General features: G+C 44.1%; 1 protein-coding gene across 6 annotated transcripts in view; it reads right to left on the bottom strand.

Annotated features, from left to right (window-relative positions):
- The window catches only part of LOC125753653 (uncharacterized), a 175,552-nt gene that overhangs the window by 119,591 nt on the left and 38,688 nt on the right, over nt 1–17,273 (bottom strand). Inside the window, exon 2 of one of the 6 annotated variants that reach the window (XM_049101338.1) lies at nt 1,422–2,700. The exons of the other annotated variants lie outside the window; for them this stretch is intronic. Coding sequence (XP_048957295.1) covers nt 2,541–2,700 — 160 coding nt within the window. The 3' untranslated portion in view covers nt 1,422–2,540. Of the gene's footprint in view, nt 1–1,421; nt 2,701–17,273 lie in introns of those variants that run through there. 6 annotated transcript variants of the gene reach the window in all.

Here is a 17,273-nt window from a genome sequence, read left to right as displayed (position 1 = left end):
GACTTGATCCTGGATCTCCAGTATCACACCCTGGGCTGAAGGCAGCACTAAACCGCTGAGGCACCCGGGCTGCCCATCAGGTTTGCTTCTTATATGGAGCTCTCATTCTATAGCCCACTAGGGCTGGTTCCTCTCATCGGATGGCACAAGTGAATTTGGAGAGATCAAATCATAGGAGCACATTTAGCGTCTCCTCAAACATTACAGACTACAGCTCTCCACCCATCAAAGCAAAAGCCAATGAAGCAGGATGTGTTATTCTGTACATTCTATTGATAGCACTGCAAGGATGTGTAATGGTAACCCTGGAGAAGTGATGCTTTGGGAGCACTAACCATCTCCATACATGCTTGGGTTGGGAAGGTGATAAGAATAGAATGTGTCTTCAGCAGCAGTACTAAGACTGGAGTTGAGGCTAATGTAGGAGTAAGTTGGTAACAATATAATTATGGACTGAACATCTGTGTCCTCCAAAACTTGTGTGTTGAAGCCTCATTGCGTTGGTATTTGGAGGTGAAGACTTTGGGAGATGATTGGTTCTGATGAGGCCATGAGGGTGGAGCCCCATGATGGAAATAATGTCCTTATAGGAAAAGAAGGGTAGACCAGAACTCTCTCTCTCTCTCTCTCTCCATCATGCAAAGACAGTGAGAAGGTGGCCATCTGCAAGCCAGGAAGTGAGCTCTCACCAAGAACCGAATCTGCCAGCACTTTGATCTCAGGTGTCCAGCCTCTAAAACAGTGAGATATAAGTCATCATGGTGTAAGCCACATGGGCTGTGGTGTCTTGTTGTAGCAGCCCAAGCTCACTGATGCAGGTAGAGATTGAGAAAAGTAGACAGGTTTAAGAGCTATTTATGCAGTATATCTGCCAGTGTCCTGGCTGGAAACAGATGGCACATTAACAAGAATTAATTGAGGACATTAATAAAAAGGGTATTTGCATCAGTATAGGGAATGTTAAGAAAACCAACAGTGAAGCAGTGAAAATAAGCAATGGTAGTTATGAGCTCTAGCCCTGAAGTGGGTTTTGCCGGCCCCATTGATGGCCACTTCCATGCACGAGTGTCTCCGTGGACAGCTGGAAGTAAAAGTTCACAAACACTGCTGAAGCCACGGGCCAGTGACAAGGGAATAGGATAATAGGATAACACCCCCACGCTCTTTCCTTCTATGCTTCTCCATGGCTATATTCACTAAGGAGGCCAAAAAGACCAGACGATACAGTCCATGGAGGTAACTGTCACAGAGCACAGGCAGGGCAGAAAGTGGCAGGCAATGGACTTAGAGGGGACATGAAGACAATCATCAGCATAAGCCACCCTTTTCACCACTTAACATACAATTTGTCCTTCTTTACGTTGGAAAATTTCACACACCCAACAAAAGGAAATTCATTTCTCATCAACCACTGACTCCCCATAGAATGATGTCCGTTTAATCAAACTTTCCCTAAGAACCAAATGATAATATTATCCATATCCAGAGTCCTTTGTGAAAAGTAGTGTGTGGGTAGGGGAAGGCATGGAGGGGGGAAGAAAGGGTAAACATACAACACAGGCGCTACCGACCCTCCATCCAAGGCCTAAATTCGCCATCCCAGCTTCCTTCTCTCACCAATCATGCACATCCCCCTTATCTTCAGCTGGCATGGCGTGTTGGCTCACAAAATGTTGTGCTTGTTTATTGGTTTCTGCCTAAATCCTATCAATAAAGGATATAAATCACTAGTGGACACGCATTTGTTTAGCTCCTATTGTTTCCCATTGACCATGATGATGGGACACAGCAGCAATAGGTGGCACCTCAGTGAATCTGGGGGTTTTACAACCTCCCGGCCCTCATTGTGTGAAATCAACCCAGTGTTCCCTTAGTGATTGAGATTAGCCATACTGAGTAGTACAGTGACCTCCTCTGCTTCTCCTTCTATGCCCCAAATGCTAAGGGGCAGCCTTAGCTTGTAACTTAACAAAACCATGGCAGTGTTCCCAGAAGTTTTCCTCCCTTGGATGCTATGTCTGCAGCTACAGGAAGCCCAAGACTGCAGACATGTGAGGCAAACTTCTGAAACTGGCTAATTAGATGTGACAGTGATACAGGATTCCTGCTTCCGCCCCGTGGCTCCTGGACCCACAGAATTTGGCGACTGCGGAAAAGAATATCATACCTTGGCCCTGGTGTAAAGGCTTGTATTATGCCTTGAAGGACAGTGTCTTAACCTTGCAGGATATTCCATCCTAATTGGTGCCATAATTTAGTATTCATCAAATTTACCACAGTATCATGCCACCTGCTTCTGAGTGGCAGGGAGACCACTGCCAAAATAGGAGTTCCTTAGTCTCAGGGAATGGTCTCTGCGGTGATACGCTTATTAGTTAAGGCATTCTGGAAGTCCACAAATGATGTTGGCACAAATTTTATGGGTAGGGTTAGCAGATGAGTATTTGAGTATCAAGGACAAATCACAGCCCCCTCCACAATGAAGCAGTTCTAGGACAATATCCAATATATGGCCAAGTCTCCCCCTGAGAAATGCCATATCAAGCATTCAAAGTTGGCCTCTTGTGTTGGGAGGTTGGCCCTTCAGGAGTGGCTGAAGCCGCACATGGTACCAGGAAGCCCATGTTCTTAGTCTCGCACAAGATCTTCATCCCTGCTGCCAGGTCACTTGCACAAGGTCCCGAGGGCAACATGGAGCATCTGCAGGGAAAGGTGGTCTCCGTCACATGAGACGTCACATTGTCCACCAGTTGCTGAGGGCTTCCTGGGAAGGAGTGTCCTCTAGTTGGCATATCTGCAAGACATGGTATCTTTACCCTGTCACCATTCTGAATGGTTCTTCTGCACTCCTCTTTCCTGGCCTCCTGGTCACTAATCTTCCAAGCAGCCACTATCCAAGAATCAGATCTGGGCATCGGGCCATCTCCCCTCCATGAGCTGGACAACCAGCAGAGTGCTGGAGGTGTGTATACTAACTTTTTGGCCATCCTGAGAGGACTGTGGTAGAGCATCCATCTACTCTTAGCTGATGCAGATGAGCTGTGTTGGCCAACCTGTCAGCCAGGTAAACGCTTTTCTTCCTCCATTAGCTCATTACAGGGAACTCCCTATGAAGCCTCTTACTACATGATAAGGGGGTGGTGACAAAGCCACAGGAGCAGGGCTTGTGGGAATCAATCCCAAGCGATTTGCTTGCATCTGGTACACCTGCTTGTGCCCAGTCTTGCATATACAATTTCCATGTTATAATAATGCCACTGTGGATATTCAAAATAAACTTTTATGACCCAATGCTTCCTATAAACCACAATTTTGACAGGTTGTGTCATAGCATACCACATAGTTGCAGATATTCCTGGGTCAAGATGTTCAGTCTCTACCTGGGTCCAGGAGCAAACCAGAAGGGGCTTTCCAAACAGAATATTGTGATCAGGAGTGAACGTGGTCTTAAGCAAAGCCCCTAGGCCTGTGTGTCTATCCGCCACTGGAGCTTGCCAGACCTCCAACAGGCATCATCTCCCTCTACCACAGACACTTCCAGGTACTGCTGGGTCTACTGTGGATTAAGGTCCAAGTAATAAGACAGTTTTCACCACACCTCAGCTCTATGCACAGCCTTCTCTTACTCCAGACTCTTTCCAAATCTTAGAAATTGAAACCTACCCAGAGTCAGAGCAGCAAATCCAACATTATCTATGTTGGGCCCGAATCCAGAGGATATGGCCCTGCAACTGGCCTCTTACTTGGGAGGAGACATCTTTACATGTGAGACAAGTGGGCCCCGAGGAACTCCCCAACCTGGCAGACAGCTGGAAATCCAGAGTGATTATCCCCTCACGCTGGCAATTAGGTAGCTTGTAAAAATTGTCTCCCACGTCCACTCAGTATGAAGTTACTGGTATAATAGACCAGTGTGATAACAGTATGCAGTATAGTCAAGGCTCCTCCAGAATTGTGTCAAAAAGCAGGAGGCTGGGCACAGTGCTGTGGTATGGCAATAAAGGTTTATGGCTTCCCTGGCAGATGAAGGCAAACTTCCCCTGGTTATCTTTACTGATGGGCATTGCAATGAAAGTTTACTCCATCAATGGGTGCATGGATGTATCAGTGGCCAGAGGCTATGTTGATTTATTCCAATGAACATCCTACATCTGGTACAGCAGCTGTGATTGTTATCACTAATGATTAAGTTTGTGATAATCCAAGTCATTCTGCAAGATCCATCTGGCTTTCCTGTCAGCCAAAGGAGTGAGTTAGAGGAGGGTGTGATAGGAATCCCCACTTCTACATCTTGACATCTTGATGGAGACACAAATCTCCATTCCTCTCCCCTGTCAGTCTGTTCACTGTTTTGAAGATGAGGGCACTTTCAGGAATTTCCATTTGGGTCCTTGCTACCATAATAGTGCCTACTCTGATGGTAAGAAGACCTCTGTGGGGATTCTGGTGGTGGTTAAATATATTTATAGTCTCCAAGACTTTGTAAATAGCCACAGATAAGCTCATGGCCTAACTGGATCCTCTGTGAAATAGATTCATGCTGCATGTCTATCACCTGCTGCTTTTCTTTGGCCAACAGACCATCATGGTATTTTGTGTCTCGAGGGATTAACATCCTATCAGAGATTATTTTATAATCCCTAGAAAATCTGGATGGTTTCCATTCCCCAATGTACAGTTGTCCGGTTGACAGGTCACAGGTCTTTCTGGCGATGTATGGAGAAACAGGCATGGTCTGCCTTTTTGATAAGTGGTAAGGTTTTCCCAAACATCTGGTGAAGACAGGTAGATGAAGGAGCCCTTCACTGAGCTATGGGACTCTAAAGGGGGCACAGTAGGTGGGTGCAGGGGGAGGGAGCAAAAGAAACCCAGAGTGTTTAAAAGCATTAAAGATGCTTTGAAACATCCAAGAGGCAATGTCTAATAAACACTTGGATGCAGGAGCTTGGGCCAGAAATCCCAGATGGAAAGACAATAGCAGTCAGACAGTAATTGGGGCCATCAACCTGGATCAGAACTTAGTGGAGAGGCGACATTTAAGATTTAAGTAGAAAAGGGGCACCTGGGTGGCTCAGGTGGTGAAGCGTCCGCCTTCAGCTCAGGTCATGATCTCAGGGTCCTGGGATGGAGCCCCACGTTGGGCTCCCTGCTCAGCAGGGAGTCTGCTTCTCCTCTACCCCTCCCCTCTGCTCAGGATCTCTCTCTCTCTCTCTTTCAAATAAATAATAAAACATTAAAAAAAAAGATTTATGTAGAAAAGAGGACCCAACAAAGAGATGTAAGATCATCCAGCACGGTACAAGAAAAATCAGAAAAATAGGATATTGTAGAGACCATGGAAATAAAGCGTTTCAAGAAGTAGGAAGTTGTCCGTTTATTGCATCAAATGTTGCTAGAAATTCAAAAAAGGAGGAAGATAAAATGCCTTTTTCGTTTGGTGACACGAAGATAACCAGTGACCTTTGCAAGAGCTGTTTCTGTCAAACTCTGAGGGCAGAAGCCAGGAGGGGGTTTCACCAATGCAACAAAACACTGCTTATATCAAATAATCCTGTCCTTCAAAAACCAAATGGCTTAACATTTTTTTGAGCTTTTCTGTTATGTGTGTTGATTTTGATTCCTCCTTTATTGCATTTTTATGATCCATATTCCAGAGGCAATTAGCCACTGACAATCCGTTCACTTAGCTTGTTCTGACATAAATTTGGCTCAAGCCTCATCCATAAACCTGTGAGGTCTGTTCAAAAGGGTTAAGCTTCCTGAGTTATGTATTTGTCTCGTATGCTTTTGTGAGGATTAAACAGAAGTGGCTGGGAGACAGTTGGGAGGCTCTCAGCATGCTAAAAGGGATGCTTTGTCATTAACACAGCATCATCTATCACAAAGAAAAATCAGCCTGGGATATTTCAAGCCTTTAATTCCTCTCACTAACTGTGGCCAGAAATTCAGAACTTTGCACGTTCCGTTACATTGAGCTTTCCCGTGCGCTTATTTGGCTTCTGAAACATTCACCCATGCAGGGTAATCTCTCTTCCCGTCTACGGGTTTGTGTGGTCTGGGATCTCTACACCTGCTGGTGCTCTGCATTGTGACTCAGGGGAATTCTACCGGGCATGAAATCGATGTATTAAGTTCCTTTGCGAATCTCATTATTCCAAAAAGATAGACAAAGCAGGGGCGACATGGGTGACACAAGGATGACAGAGTGGATGGGGCCTCAGTATTGACTCATAAAGAACGTTAATGCTAAGCAGGAAGAGTTTGGCTAACCAAGCATTAACTGGGGACGTAACCACCCGCGATGCTGTGATCTAGGTGAGCCCAGAACAGCCCCAGCCCGAGAAAACTAGACGTTGACCGACAGCACCAGGAGTCTATTAAAATTATTCTCTACGTGATGACGGAGGACCCTTAATAAAGAGACTCCTTCCCAGGGCTTCGGTCATTTAGACATAAACAGCCCCCCGCCTCCCCCCCCTCCCCGTTTCTGCATCTCGCATTCGGTGCAGAGGTGGTTAGAGCCCTGCTGGGACCCCGGGTGGTTTCCACGCGACAAGAATTTACACACGATATAAATTCCCCTTGACTCGTCCCATGTTTTGACCCTGGGAATGTCGATGACTCAGTAGCAAGGTGGGTGAATCCATCAAATTGTTGGCTGCCCCGGGGACCCAGCTCTTCATCCTAAGCAGGAACAGAAGCGCTCTTTGTCCTGCGGAAGACAGTCTGAGAGACTCGGGTGACAGATTCGGAAGCGATGATGTAGGCTGGAACGCCACGGCGGGTGGCCAGCGAACTTGACACTGGCTCAGCGTCTGCTCCCCGCCCCCGGGTCCGCCAGGGTGCAAATGCTGGGGAGCTACTTATGCAGGACCGAGGAATGGTGACACCAGCGATGATACCTGCCACGTGGTGGGCCCACTGCTGGCAGGCAGGTCCTCATCTGATCCTTAGGCGGGCGCCGGGGTGGAGATCAGAGCCCTTGTTGGATGAGGAAGCACCAGCACCCAAAGGGGTGACCTAGGGAGGCCACTGAGCAGAGCGGTCACCTGAGCCCGGGGCGGGGACTCCAGAGGCCATACTTTCCATCACTGCCCCCCCATAATATATCATTTCTGCAGCGCCCTGCATTTCCCTCAACTGTCCAAATCCCTGACCTGCTTTCACAGATTCTTTTGGTATGGGGAAGATGACACGGAGGAACCAAAAATGGTCTCTGTTAAAAAATTACCTATATTGGGGGTCCCTGGGGGGGCTCAGCGGTTTAGTGCCCGCCTTCAGCCCAAGGCGTGATCCTGGAGACCCAGTATCGAGTCCCACGTCGGGCTCCCTGCATGGAGCCTGCTTCTCCCTCTGCCTGTGTCTCTGCCTCTCTCTCTCTCTCTCTGTCTCTCATGAATAAATAAATAAAATCTTTAAAAAAAAACAATCACCTACATTACGATTGTAACTCTGTCAAATGACACGCGAAGGTGAACAAGTTCTAGATACATAGATACATACATACATACAAACACACACACATAAAATGAAAAACAACAAAGAAACCCCTCAAATAATGTTCACTTGCAGGGAGACAGAAATTGAGTATAAAATAGTTTTCTTTTCTAAGAAAAGAAAAAAATATATATATATACATATTTTACGTTTTCAGAAGTTTATGTGATTTTTTTTTCTAGATTAGAAAAGCCTGGAGTTTTAGACAAAAAAACAACCTCATCAGACAAAACGTCCCTTTGAGAACTTAATAATTAGCTCCGAGGGAGACAAGCCTGAGCTGGAGTCCAAGAAGAGGCAGCGTAAATCCTGAGCCAGACGCGCGGCGGGTGCTGCGGCCAGCTGCCTGCAGCTGTTTCTCAAGGTGAGCGAGATGCACCTGCCACAGACCCCAGCCCACCAAGAAGATGGCGCTGTGGGCAAAAAGTGAAAGGATGTGTTCTAGGAAAGCGACTGTCACTAGGGAAGGGAGGAGAACACCTTTTAAACCATGGTGTCCAGGAATGTCCCACGCGGTAGAAAAGACCCAGACCAGCAGGATGGTGCAAGAGGGGATGGCCCAGGGTGGGGGGGGGGGGGTCTCTTATTCTCTGTTTCTGAAATGTGCAATTCTACACACGCGTGAATGTTTAAGAATACATTTTTAAGTCAAATTCTAAGTTGAAATGATTGCATGAAAAAGGCGAGGACAGTCGTGGGCCTCCTGACTGGCAAGCGCGCGGAAACCTGCCGTCTTCCCGAACGGGCTGGCGGTGCTCACTCACTTGGCGAGGCCCTCGGGTGTGCCAGCCTTCAGGTGTCCACCTGCTGCTCTCTGGAGCTGGCCTGTGAAGCGGCCCCCGTCACCTTCCCGGAGGAGGATGAGAGTGTCACTCGTGGGCAGACAAGTGACGTGTGCTTGGGCAGGTGCCCCGTCCCAGCTTGCACCCCAGAGCTTGGCCTGCACCATCATGCCCCATGGCCTCCTTTGGACTGTGCGGTGATTTCTGGTTGCCCATCAATGTCTTTACCAGTATTGGATGCAAAACACTGCGAACAAAAATTAACTTATTTTTGAGAAACTAAAAATATTCAAAACACATAGCAGAGCAGTTCTGTGTCCTTGCTCTAGTGAACTATATGTTTCCCTTCACTGTTTTCACGTGAAGGTTTAATAATTGTTGACATCGATTTGCAGAGGAATACTGTTAAACAGGCCCAGAGATTTTTTTTCTTTACTTACTTTTCAATACGTTTTCTTTACTTTCTTTTCTTAAGCTAGCCCTTTAAATATCTCAGTAATTGGAACTATAATGGAGATGATAAAAAAAAAACAAGCTGTCTCAAATTGGCAATGAGAAAACACTGCTCTATTCTTTCTCCTTTTTTCTTTTTCTTTTCTATTATGAATGATTTTTCCAAATGTCTGATGATGTGTTTTATTACGAACATTAGACATAATTATTAAACAAATTAGACATTGGCTAATGTTCACTGTTAATAATCTAGGACTTGGTTGGGGAGATGTTTTGTACAAAACACAGACAAATAATGAAAAGATAGTGAGGTCTAGACACAGGACGGTTATATATTTTTTTTCTTCTTTGGGATATATTTTTATATATTTTTTTCTTCTTTGGGATATATTTTACAAGACAGGAAAAGATCCACATGGAGTGGTCATGAAGAATCCTTGGCCCAGAGACAGCATTAGCTCGGCCAAGATTAGCTGTCTGACCCTTAAGATCATGATGATAATAACAGTAATGCCCTTCGCAGAGCCCTGTGAGGCACAGGTAGGAGACGGCGCTACACGAGCACATAGTAAGTGCTCAGTAAGTACCGCTACGCGAGCACCAAAGCACTTTGTCAAGGAGCACATGGTGAGACCCATTGAAGTCCAAAGGGTGCCATTGATCTGAATGATAAAATGCCAACAATATTTAAAACGGAATACTGTATGCTAAATATCCATTCCTGGAAACATGCTACAACATTCATCGGAAAAGCTATTTTAAGGATAATCAGATGATTTCTGGGTAGTGCTTCAAAGTGGATTAAATAGGATGCAGTTTTCCATGTTCTCAGAGACCTAATGGGCTTCTTCACAAACCTCTAACTTCCACCCGGAAGTCTCCTGGCCTATACTATCAATCCAAATCCAAAACAAGTAAGACCACAGGAAGGAGAAAACTGTGTTTGGCTCCCTGAGGACACACAGCGATCAGTCTTTATCCCCTGAACCGGCTTCTGGAACTGAACCCCTTCGGTGGCGTTTCAATAAACACAACAAAACACCACTAGTTTCCCCTCTTAACTGAAGCTGCTCCCCGAGTGGATTTCACCCGAGGGACCCACGTGGTCACTCACACTCTATGAAGCAGGATCAAAGTCTTTACTTGGTTCTTGGCTCTGACTTTCTCAGAGTGCACAGACCCAGGGAGGTCATGTAGTTTATCTTATGCCACAGGAAAACCCGCCTCCAGGGTCACCTCACTGATGAATGACATCATATGTTTTTTTTTTCTCATGGCCTCTTGGTCTGCTGGGGTTCCCCAGTATTTCCATGTTGGAACCCCCCAAGAGCTCAAGCGACCGGATCAGGCCTCTTGCATTAACTCCACAAACACAGCCTCCGACGTGTATTATGTCGGTTGTGCACATCATCCGAACACATTCACAGCTGGAAAGGAGAGTGCATAATGACAAAAGGGACCACAAAACCTGAATAATTCCGAAGACGACCTGGCCAGTCTGTAGAACTTCTATGTATTTCTCTGGAGGGAGGATTCGAGAATGGCAGCTCAGCATTGTCCAGACTGTAATCTGTAACACGTGTGCTGAGGTATGCTTGCCGAAATGAGGCCGCGGTCCCGTAATCGTGTAAAAACGCGGTAATGATTTAAGATACAAAGCATGTTTCTGCTCAAGGAGTTCTCAGACTCTTGAACATGTTACTATACATCGTGAACAGGTAGGCAACTATTCAAAGCAACAGAAGAGCTTTGAGGATGGGAGGATGGAGGGAGGATGTGTTGAGCTTTTATAAAACTAGAGTTCTGAGGACGTTTTGGAAAATGCTGCTCCACAATATGAAATTGTTGTCTAAAACAGAGCTAGATGAAATGACGGATTCAGGTGCAGCCTGGTAGCTCCTTGGGGAGCCAATACAAAAGGCGCGAGGAAAGACTGGGGCCCTGAATCAGCCCTGGGAATGCAGTCAGAGAAAAACACGACACTCGCTGGAGCTCTCCAGAAAGAGGACGTTCCATGGGGCCAGAAGGAATATCCCAAGACGCTTGAAGTGGGGGGTGAGAGCCCCAGAGAGATGCTTGATTAACACCAAAAGGTCTTTAACCTGGGGACAGACTGATGAAGACCACCACCATCCTGCTGCAGAAGTTTCTCTAAATAGATATTGACCCGATGTTACACCAGAGACCCAGTGACCACCCTGCTCTAAACCCACAGCCTTGACCTACTCCCTCTCAAAGCTAAGGACTAGGTGGAGTCTGGTTCTTCCTCTCTCTTTGTGTTTTCCTCTTTCCTACTTCAACCAGTCTCTTGACAGATGTATTTTATGTGAACAAAGTGATGGAATTATGAATGTTTCTAAATAATAACTAAGAGTTCATGTTTTTCTTAAAGATCCATTGACAACATTTTAACCCACAGCTGGATTATAATCCACTAAGTCTCCTACTAGTACAAAGATCTCTTCTTCCACTGCTGTAATTCTATGGAAGAAAGTCTATTCTTTCCAGGTATTCTTACTTTCACCATCACGTCGAATTTTAGTATTGTTAAATATCTCATTTGTAATTACATTTATAAGAAAAGAACCGAATATATGTCTCCAAACTTAAATTAAGGAAAATGGGAATGGGAAAATGGTGGTCTATAAGGTAAGTGTTCATCTCCTCCCTTGACAAATAACATCTCATACTGTCATATTCTCTATGCCACATCTACTGCAAACATGCTTTTTTTATTAGGTTGGACTGCTTTGAGCACAGTTCCCTTTGTCTTCTTTTTTCCTTCTTTTACTCAGTGCCAAGCCCATAATCTGCATTCAATGCAGATTTCATGATCAGGAAGATAGAAAGTGATGATTTAAAATTTGCAAAACCTACTTGAAATTCTGAGAATTATTTTCATTTTCCAAAGTGTTTTTCATTTGAGTGAGTCAGAGAAAACATAAAAAAAAAAAAAAGAGCATCTTTAGTCAGAGAAGAATTTTTCTCCCATTTATCGAGTTCAGCTGACTCATCATGAATACAGCGAAGCCCCTCTGAGGGTTAAAGAGATTTTTATTTGGCTGCGTCAAAATTGAAAAACTATTTCTTGTCCTTCTTTAGGTTTTTACTAAAGATATTTTATGGTTAGGGATTTATCTCATTCTTGGGAAGCTCATTTTTTTTGTTGTTTTTTGTTTTTTTCCAGTTGTATTCTAGAATTTTTAGACTTACTCACTGTGTCCTACGTAAAAGTGACTGGGTTTTGTCATAGTTTCTATTACTTCTTCTAAATGGTTTGCATGGAACTCTTTCACGGAGACTGTTTTTAACAGACGATTATAATTCTCGATTTCCTCATCTCTAAATTGGCTGCTGCTTTGCTGGTGAATCTACGAAGACAGCAACAAGTCCCATGAAGAACACTGCTAACGAATCTCTCAAAATTGGAGCCCGAGATGCTGCATTATCAAATTGCCTCCTGAAGAGTTCTTCAAAGCTCTTGCAGTCATCGCTGTAATCACCTTCTGATGTTATAAAAATGGACAAAAAAACAATTCAGTCACCCTCAGACTGTTAAGGGAATTAATAAGGCATGGCATGTGAAGTAAACACTCAATACAAGGGATCTATTCTGACTCTGGTGAAAGGCATGGATACATGTGACAAATCCATGTGTGAAATTTCAATGTGGTGAAACACCTGCCTCTCTTTTTCCAACTTACCTAAAGTCTATAAAACATGGCACAGCAAAACAAAACCGAAAGTATGGTTAAAAAATTATATTTCGGGGGATCCCTGGGTGGCGCAGCGGTTTGGCGCCTGCCTTTGGCCCAGGGTGCGATCCTGGAGACAAGGGATCGAATCCCACGTCGGGCTCCGGGTGCATGGAGCCTGCTTCTCCCTTTGCCTGTGTCTCTGCCTCTCTCTTTCTCTCTGTGTGACTATCATAAATAAATAAAAATTAAAAAAAATTATATTTCGGGGCGCCTGGGTGGCTCAGTGGTAGACCATCTGCCTTCAGCTCAGAACATGATCCTGGAGTCTGGGTATCCAGTCCCATATCGGGCTCCCTACAGGGAGCCTGCTTCTCCCTCTGCCTGTGTCTCTGCCTCTCTCTCTGTGTCTCTCAGGAATAAACAAAATCTTTTTAAAAATTATATTTTAAGCATTTGAAGATATATTAATTCTGACAGACTGTGGGCAGGGTTTGGGGATGTAATTCACTGGCGGTCCAGCGCTCTCCTCTGTGTCCTGCATCACATCCTTCCTGGCTCTTCACAAGCATTTTCTCTATCACTGGCCACATGCTTTGAGCTTCATTCATTCTATTGTTTCTACCTGTTTTCTGTTTCATTATGTAATTTCTTTTGGATGCTTCTTTCTATTTCCATACTGAAATCTGGTAAGAAACCAAGTACTTCCTGATGTCCATGCTCTAACCATTCCTCACATTTGTTCTGGCCTTGTTGAATTTAAATACTGAGACTTTTCTAAGGCCCTATTTCCTCTTCTTGGTGTGTTGTTGTCTTGATGTATTTAATTGTTTTCTTCCATGACATAGCATGGGCCACAAAATTAGAGGTGTCCCTCTGGATAACTGCACAGTGCTGGGAATGCACAGGTGGGGCGATATATAAATCAGATTTCTCAAGTACAAAACAGCTAGTGGGGTGGGATGCCATGTTGGAAATCATCTTTAAGTAAAAATAAAATAAAATAAAATAAAATAAAATAAAATAAATCATCTTTAAGGAAATGGAGAGCTTCTGTGCATTCTCGCATCGTGTGGTTCAGAGCCTTGTGGTACCGAAGTTTCTCCTTTTGGAAATCTCTCTTCCTCTTCCAGAAGTCTCTAAGTTCCACTATCTTCCCCCCCACACACACTTTATTTATTTTTTTTCATATTGGGAAAGCTGAACGTAACTCGGTTGTTACTAATATACCTTGACTGGCTAGGTTTTTTTTTTTTAACATAAAATAAAATGCAACCTTTGGAAGGCTATTTATCTGTCTTCAGAAAAGGTCATGGGAAGAATGCCATAGAATTTTCGAATGGTTCATCCATCAAAAATGCAGCTCCCCATTGATTCTTCCTGAATTGTCCATTTCCAAAGCGCCTCAGGGACAAGCCTCAGTCTGTGAGAAGAAATCCTTGATAAGGAAGAGGATGAAGTGATAAATGATTTTTCTGGTGTTTTCCTTTGGGAAAGACAGCCAACTTGGTCTGAGCCTCGGGCAATAGTGTTTCTTGAACAGCCTGGACAAAAAAGAGCTTGTGGTGATAATGACAATGTGAATTCGACAACGTGGCTTAAGAGAAAAAAGTCACTGCCCAAATAAGAGACCCCTAATAAATGACCTGTTGGGGAAAACTAGCAAAGCCCAGAAATAAATGGTTTTAACCCAAACTGGATTGCCAAATACATTGTCTAATATTTCATTAGCTGAATCAAATATTTTTCAAAACAAACTGGAAATAAAATGGCAAAGTAAACCACTCATCTGGGTCATGAGACACAGGACCAAAATAGCCCTCAGTAAATCTCCTAGATTTAATCATTTCTAGCATTAAAAGAAGCATATTCAGTGAGAAAAGGTGATTAAGAAAAAAATGCAAAGGTCATTTTGCACAGAGTATCACTGACATTTTTGCAGACATTTATTGTACTGGGAAGTGTTTTGCCAGATAAAACTGCCCCTCCCTGTCCGCACTCTCTTTTTGACATCACCACCCAAGGGAACGTTAACATCGCTCAGCACTTGTGATTTGTTAAGTTTTGGCGGGTTCTAGATTCCAAATGGAATTATGTCTTGCCGAGCCTCATGGTGAGTAATGACAGCGTGAGGGTGCCACGTTCCACCTAAGACATCAAGCCTCGGGAGCAGTGATAAACATGATCCTACTGTCAAAGGGCGTGTGGTCTTGGGTGATACACGCACATGAACAGCATTTAAAGGGAGGTGTAAAAAAATAATAATAATTAATAAATAATAAATAATAAATAAAAATGAAATGAGATGTGATGGGGGATGCCTGGTGGCTCAGTGGTTGAGCATCTGACTTCAGCTTAGGGTGTGATCCTGGGATCCTGGGATAGAGTCTTATATCAGGCTCCCTGCAGGGAGCCTGTTCTTCCCTCTGCCTCCTCTCTGCTTCTCTCTCTCTCTGTCTCTCATGAATAAATAAATAAAATCTTTAAAAAAAAAAAGAAAATAAAGAAAATTAAATAAGGTGTGATGAGCTCTGATCAATTAGAGAATGCTAAGACAGAACTGAAATTCTTGTGGAAAATGTGAGGCCCAAGATGAGCCCCAAGGAACCAACAGGAGCTAGCAGGGATATAACAGACACACATACACATCACACCACACCACACCACACCACACCTAGACCACCACACACACAACACATACACATAACACATGAACACGACACATACACCCATGTAGACACACAACACACAAAATAGCACATGTGCATACCCGCAACACACAATACATGTGTATGCCCCAGATGACTCATGGTACATGAGCACATGACACAGACGTGCATGTGTATACATGCAACACAATACATATGCACACATGCATGTGCATGCACACATGTACCCATCCAGCACAACACATGTGACACAGCATGTAACATGCATGTGTTCGTTGGCGCTCACACTATACATGCGTGCACACGTGTATACATCCAGCATATACATGCAGTGCAGCACACATGCATGCACACAGGACATACAGCACACATGAATGGCACACACATGCACCACTCACAGCACACAAGTGAGAGGAGGAATACTTTAATGTTCTAGACACGAAAACCTGCATGTCTAAAGAGAAGTGGAGAGAAAACATTGCCTGGAAAGAAGCTGAATACACTAGATTTCAAAGATGAGAAGAAATGAGAAGATTTCTTTTGCATCTATGGTTTATAGGATGTCGCTCCTAAATGAATGACTGGCACTGCGGTACTGGGCAGGCCTCGTTCACCCTCAAGAATAGAGCAGAGAACAATTGGTGGGGTTGCTGGGCCAGATTCTTTGAGAAGAAAGGATCTGCTGAAAGGCCAAAGGTTAATCTAGGAGAAATAGGATTTTTAGAGTCCAATTTGAGCCAATTTAGGTGTTCTGTGGATATCAGGACTTTTAGCCCGAGCTGAAAGATACAGAACTATCATGTCCCCACCTCTGCAGACTGGCTTCTAAATGCTGCTGTTTTTCATCCTTGGACCTTCCAATTAGATCTTTTTAAATCTTCTGACTCTTTCTTCATTATATCCATCTTTTTCTTTACATTATCTGACGTATTTTCAAGATTAATAATAACCGTTTTAAGGTTTTTCTGCTACTTCCATCATCTCTGCCATTTCCAGGTTTACTTTTCCTGATGACTTTTTATCATATAATGACTCATATTTTTTTTCTTCTTTTCATGCCTAGTAAGTTTTATGTGGTTGCTGGACATTGAGAACTGGATTCTGTTGTATTCCTTTAAAGAACATGGGCCTTAGATCTGGCGTGCAGGTGAGGGACTGCAGTTCTTTTCATCTTTATGAAATTGCTTTTGAGCCTGGATAGGCCAGGTCCAGAACAGCCTTTAGGCTAGAACAGTGAGCCCCACAGTTAAGGCGTGGCCCTTGTTAGGACTCTGACCCTGACTGATGGAACACACCCTCTTACCAGCATGGAGCAAGGTCCAGGGATGTTGGGTCTGTTGCTTCCTGGACGTGGTTTCTCCCAACTCAGGACTGTGTGAGTCCGTTCCCCACCAGAGGTTAGAGAAGACCCACTGAAGATCTCAGCAACTCACTCTGTGCAGCTCCTCTACGAAAACTCCGTCCCACAGATTTTAGCCACCTGGCTTCCTAAATTCCATTCTCAAGTCTCCTCAATTCAGCCCAACCTCCAGAGCTTGTTTCCATTTCCTCTCCCTGCATGGTAGGCTCTGGACACTGCCTCCAAAGTGTCATCTGAGGCAATTTGGGGGCTCACATTTTTGTTTCTCTTTTCTCAGGCTGCCTGTGGTCTAGTGTCTAGAAAGTAATGTTTTATATATTTTTTATATGTTTACACGAGGACATCCTATAGCCTAGAGGCTTCATCATTTTAATGCATGTAAATTTGAAATCAATTTCTGCCATAGATGATAGATGATAGATGATAGATGATAGATAGATAATAGATAGATAGATAGATGATTAGTTGATGGATAGAGATTGATAGAGACAGATAAAGATATGTAAATGAAATACCCACATCCGTATATTAGCAAGCAGACACATGTAGCCATACAAAGTGTCTATAGTTCTGAGGGGCTCACTCTCTCTGACGTTAGGTACACCTATCAGCATCAGGTATAGAAGCCTTTTCCTCAAGCATATAGTGCAGGTTCTCACAACCAGCCCTATAGGAGACAGGATCTTCTCTTCCAAGAAATGCAGAAAAAAAAAAAAAAATGCAGAGGTAGGATGAAAGGTCTCCTGACCTCAAGGTACAACTTCAATGGTAGGGACAGTGGCTGAATTTAATGCCTTATTTATTACGGTGTCCCTAT

The sequence above is a fragment of the Canis lupus genome, chromosome 2 (genome assembly GCF_003254725.2).
Source record: "Canis lupus dingo isolate Sandy chromosome 2, ASM325472v2, whole genome shotgun sequence".
NCBI lineage: Eukaryota > Metazoa > Chordata > Mammalia > Carnivora > Canidae > Canis > Canis lupus.
Note: the sequence above shows the minus strand (reverse complement) of the source record. Positions and strands in the feature narration are given on the sequence as shown.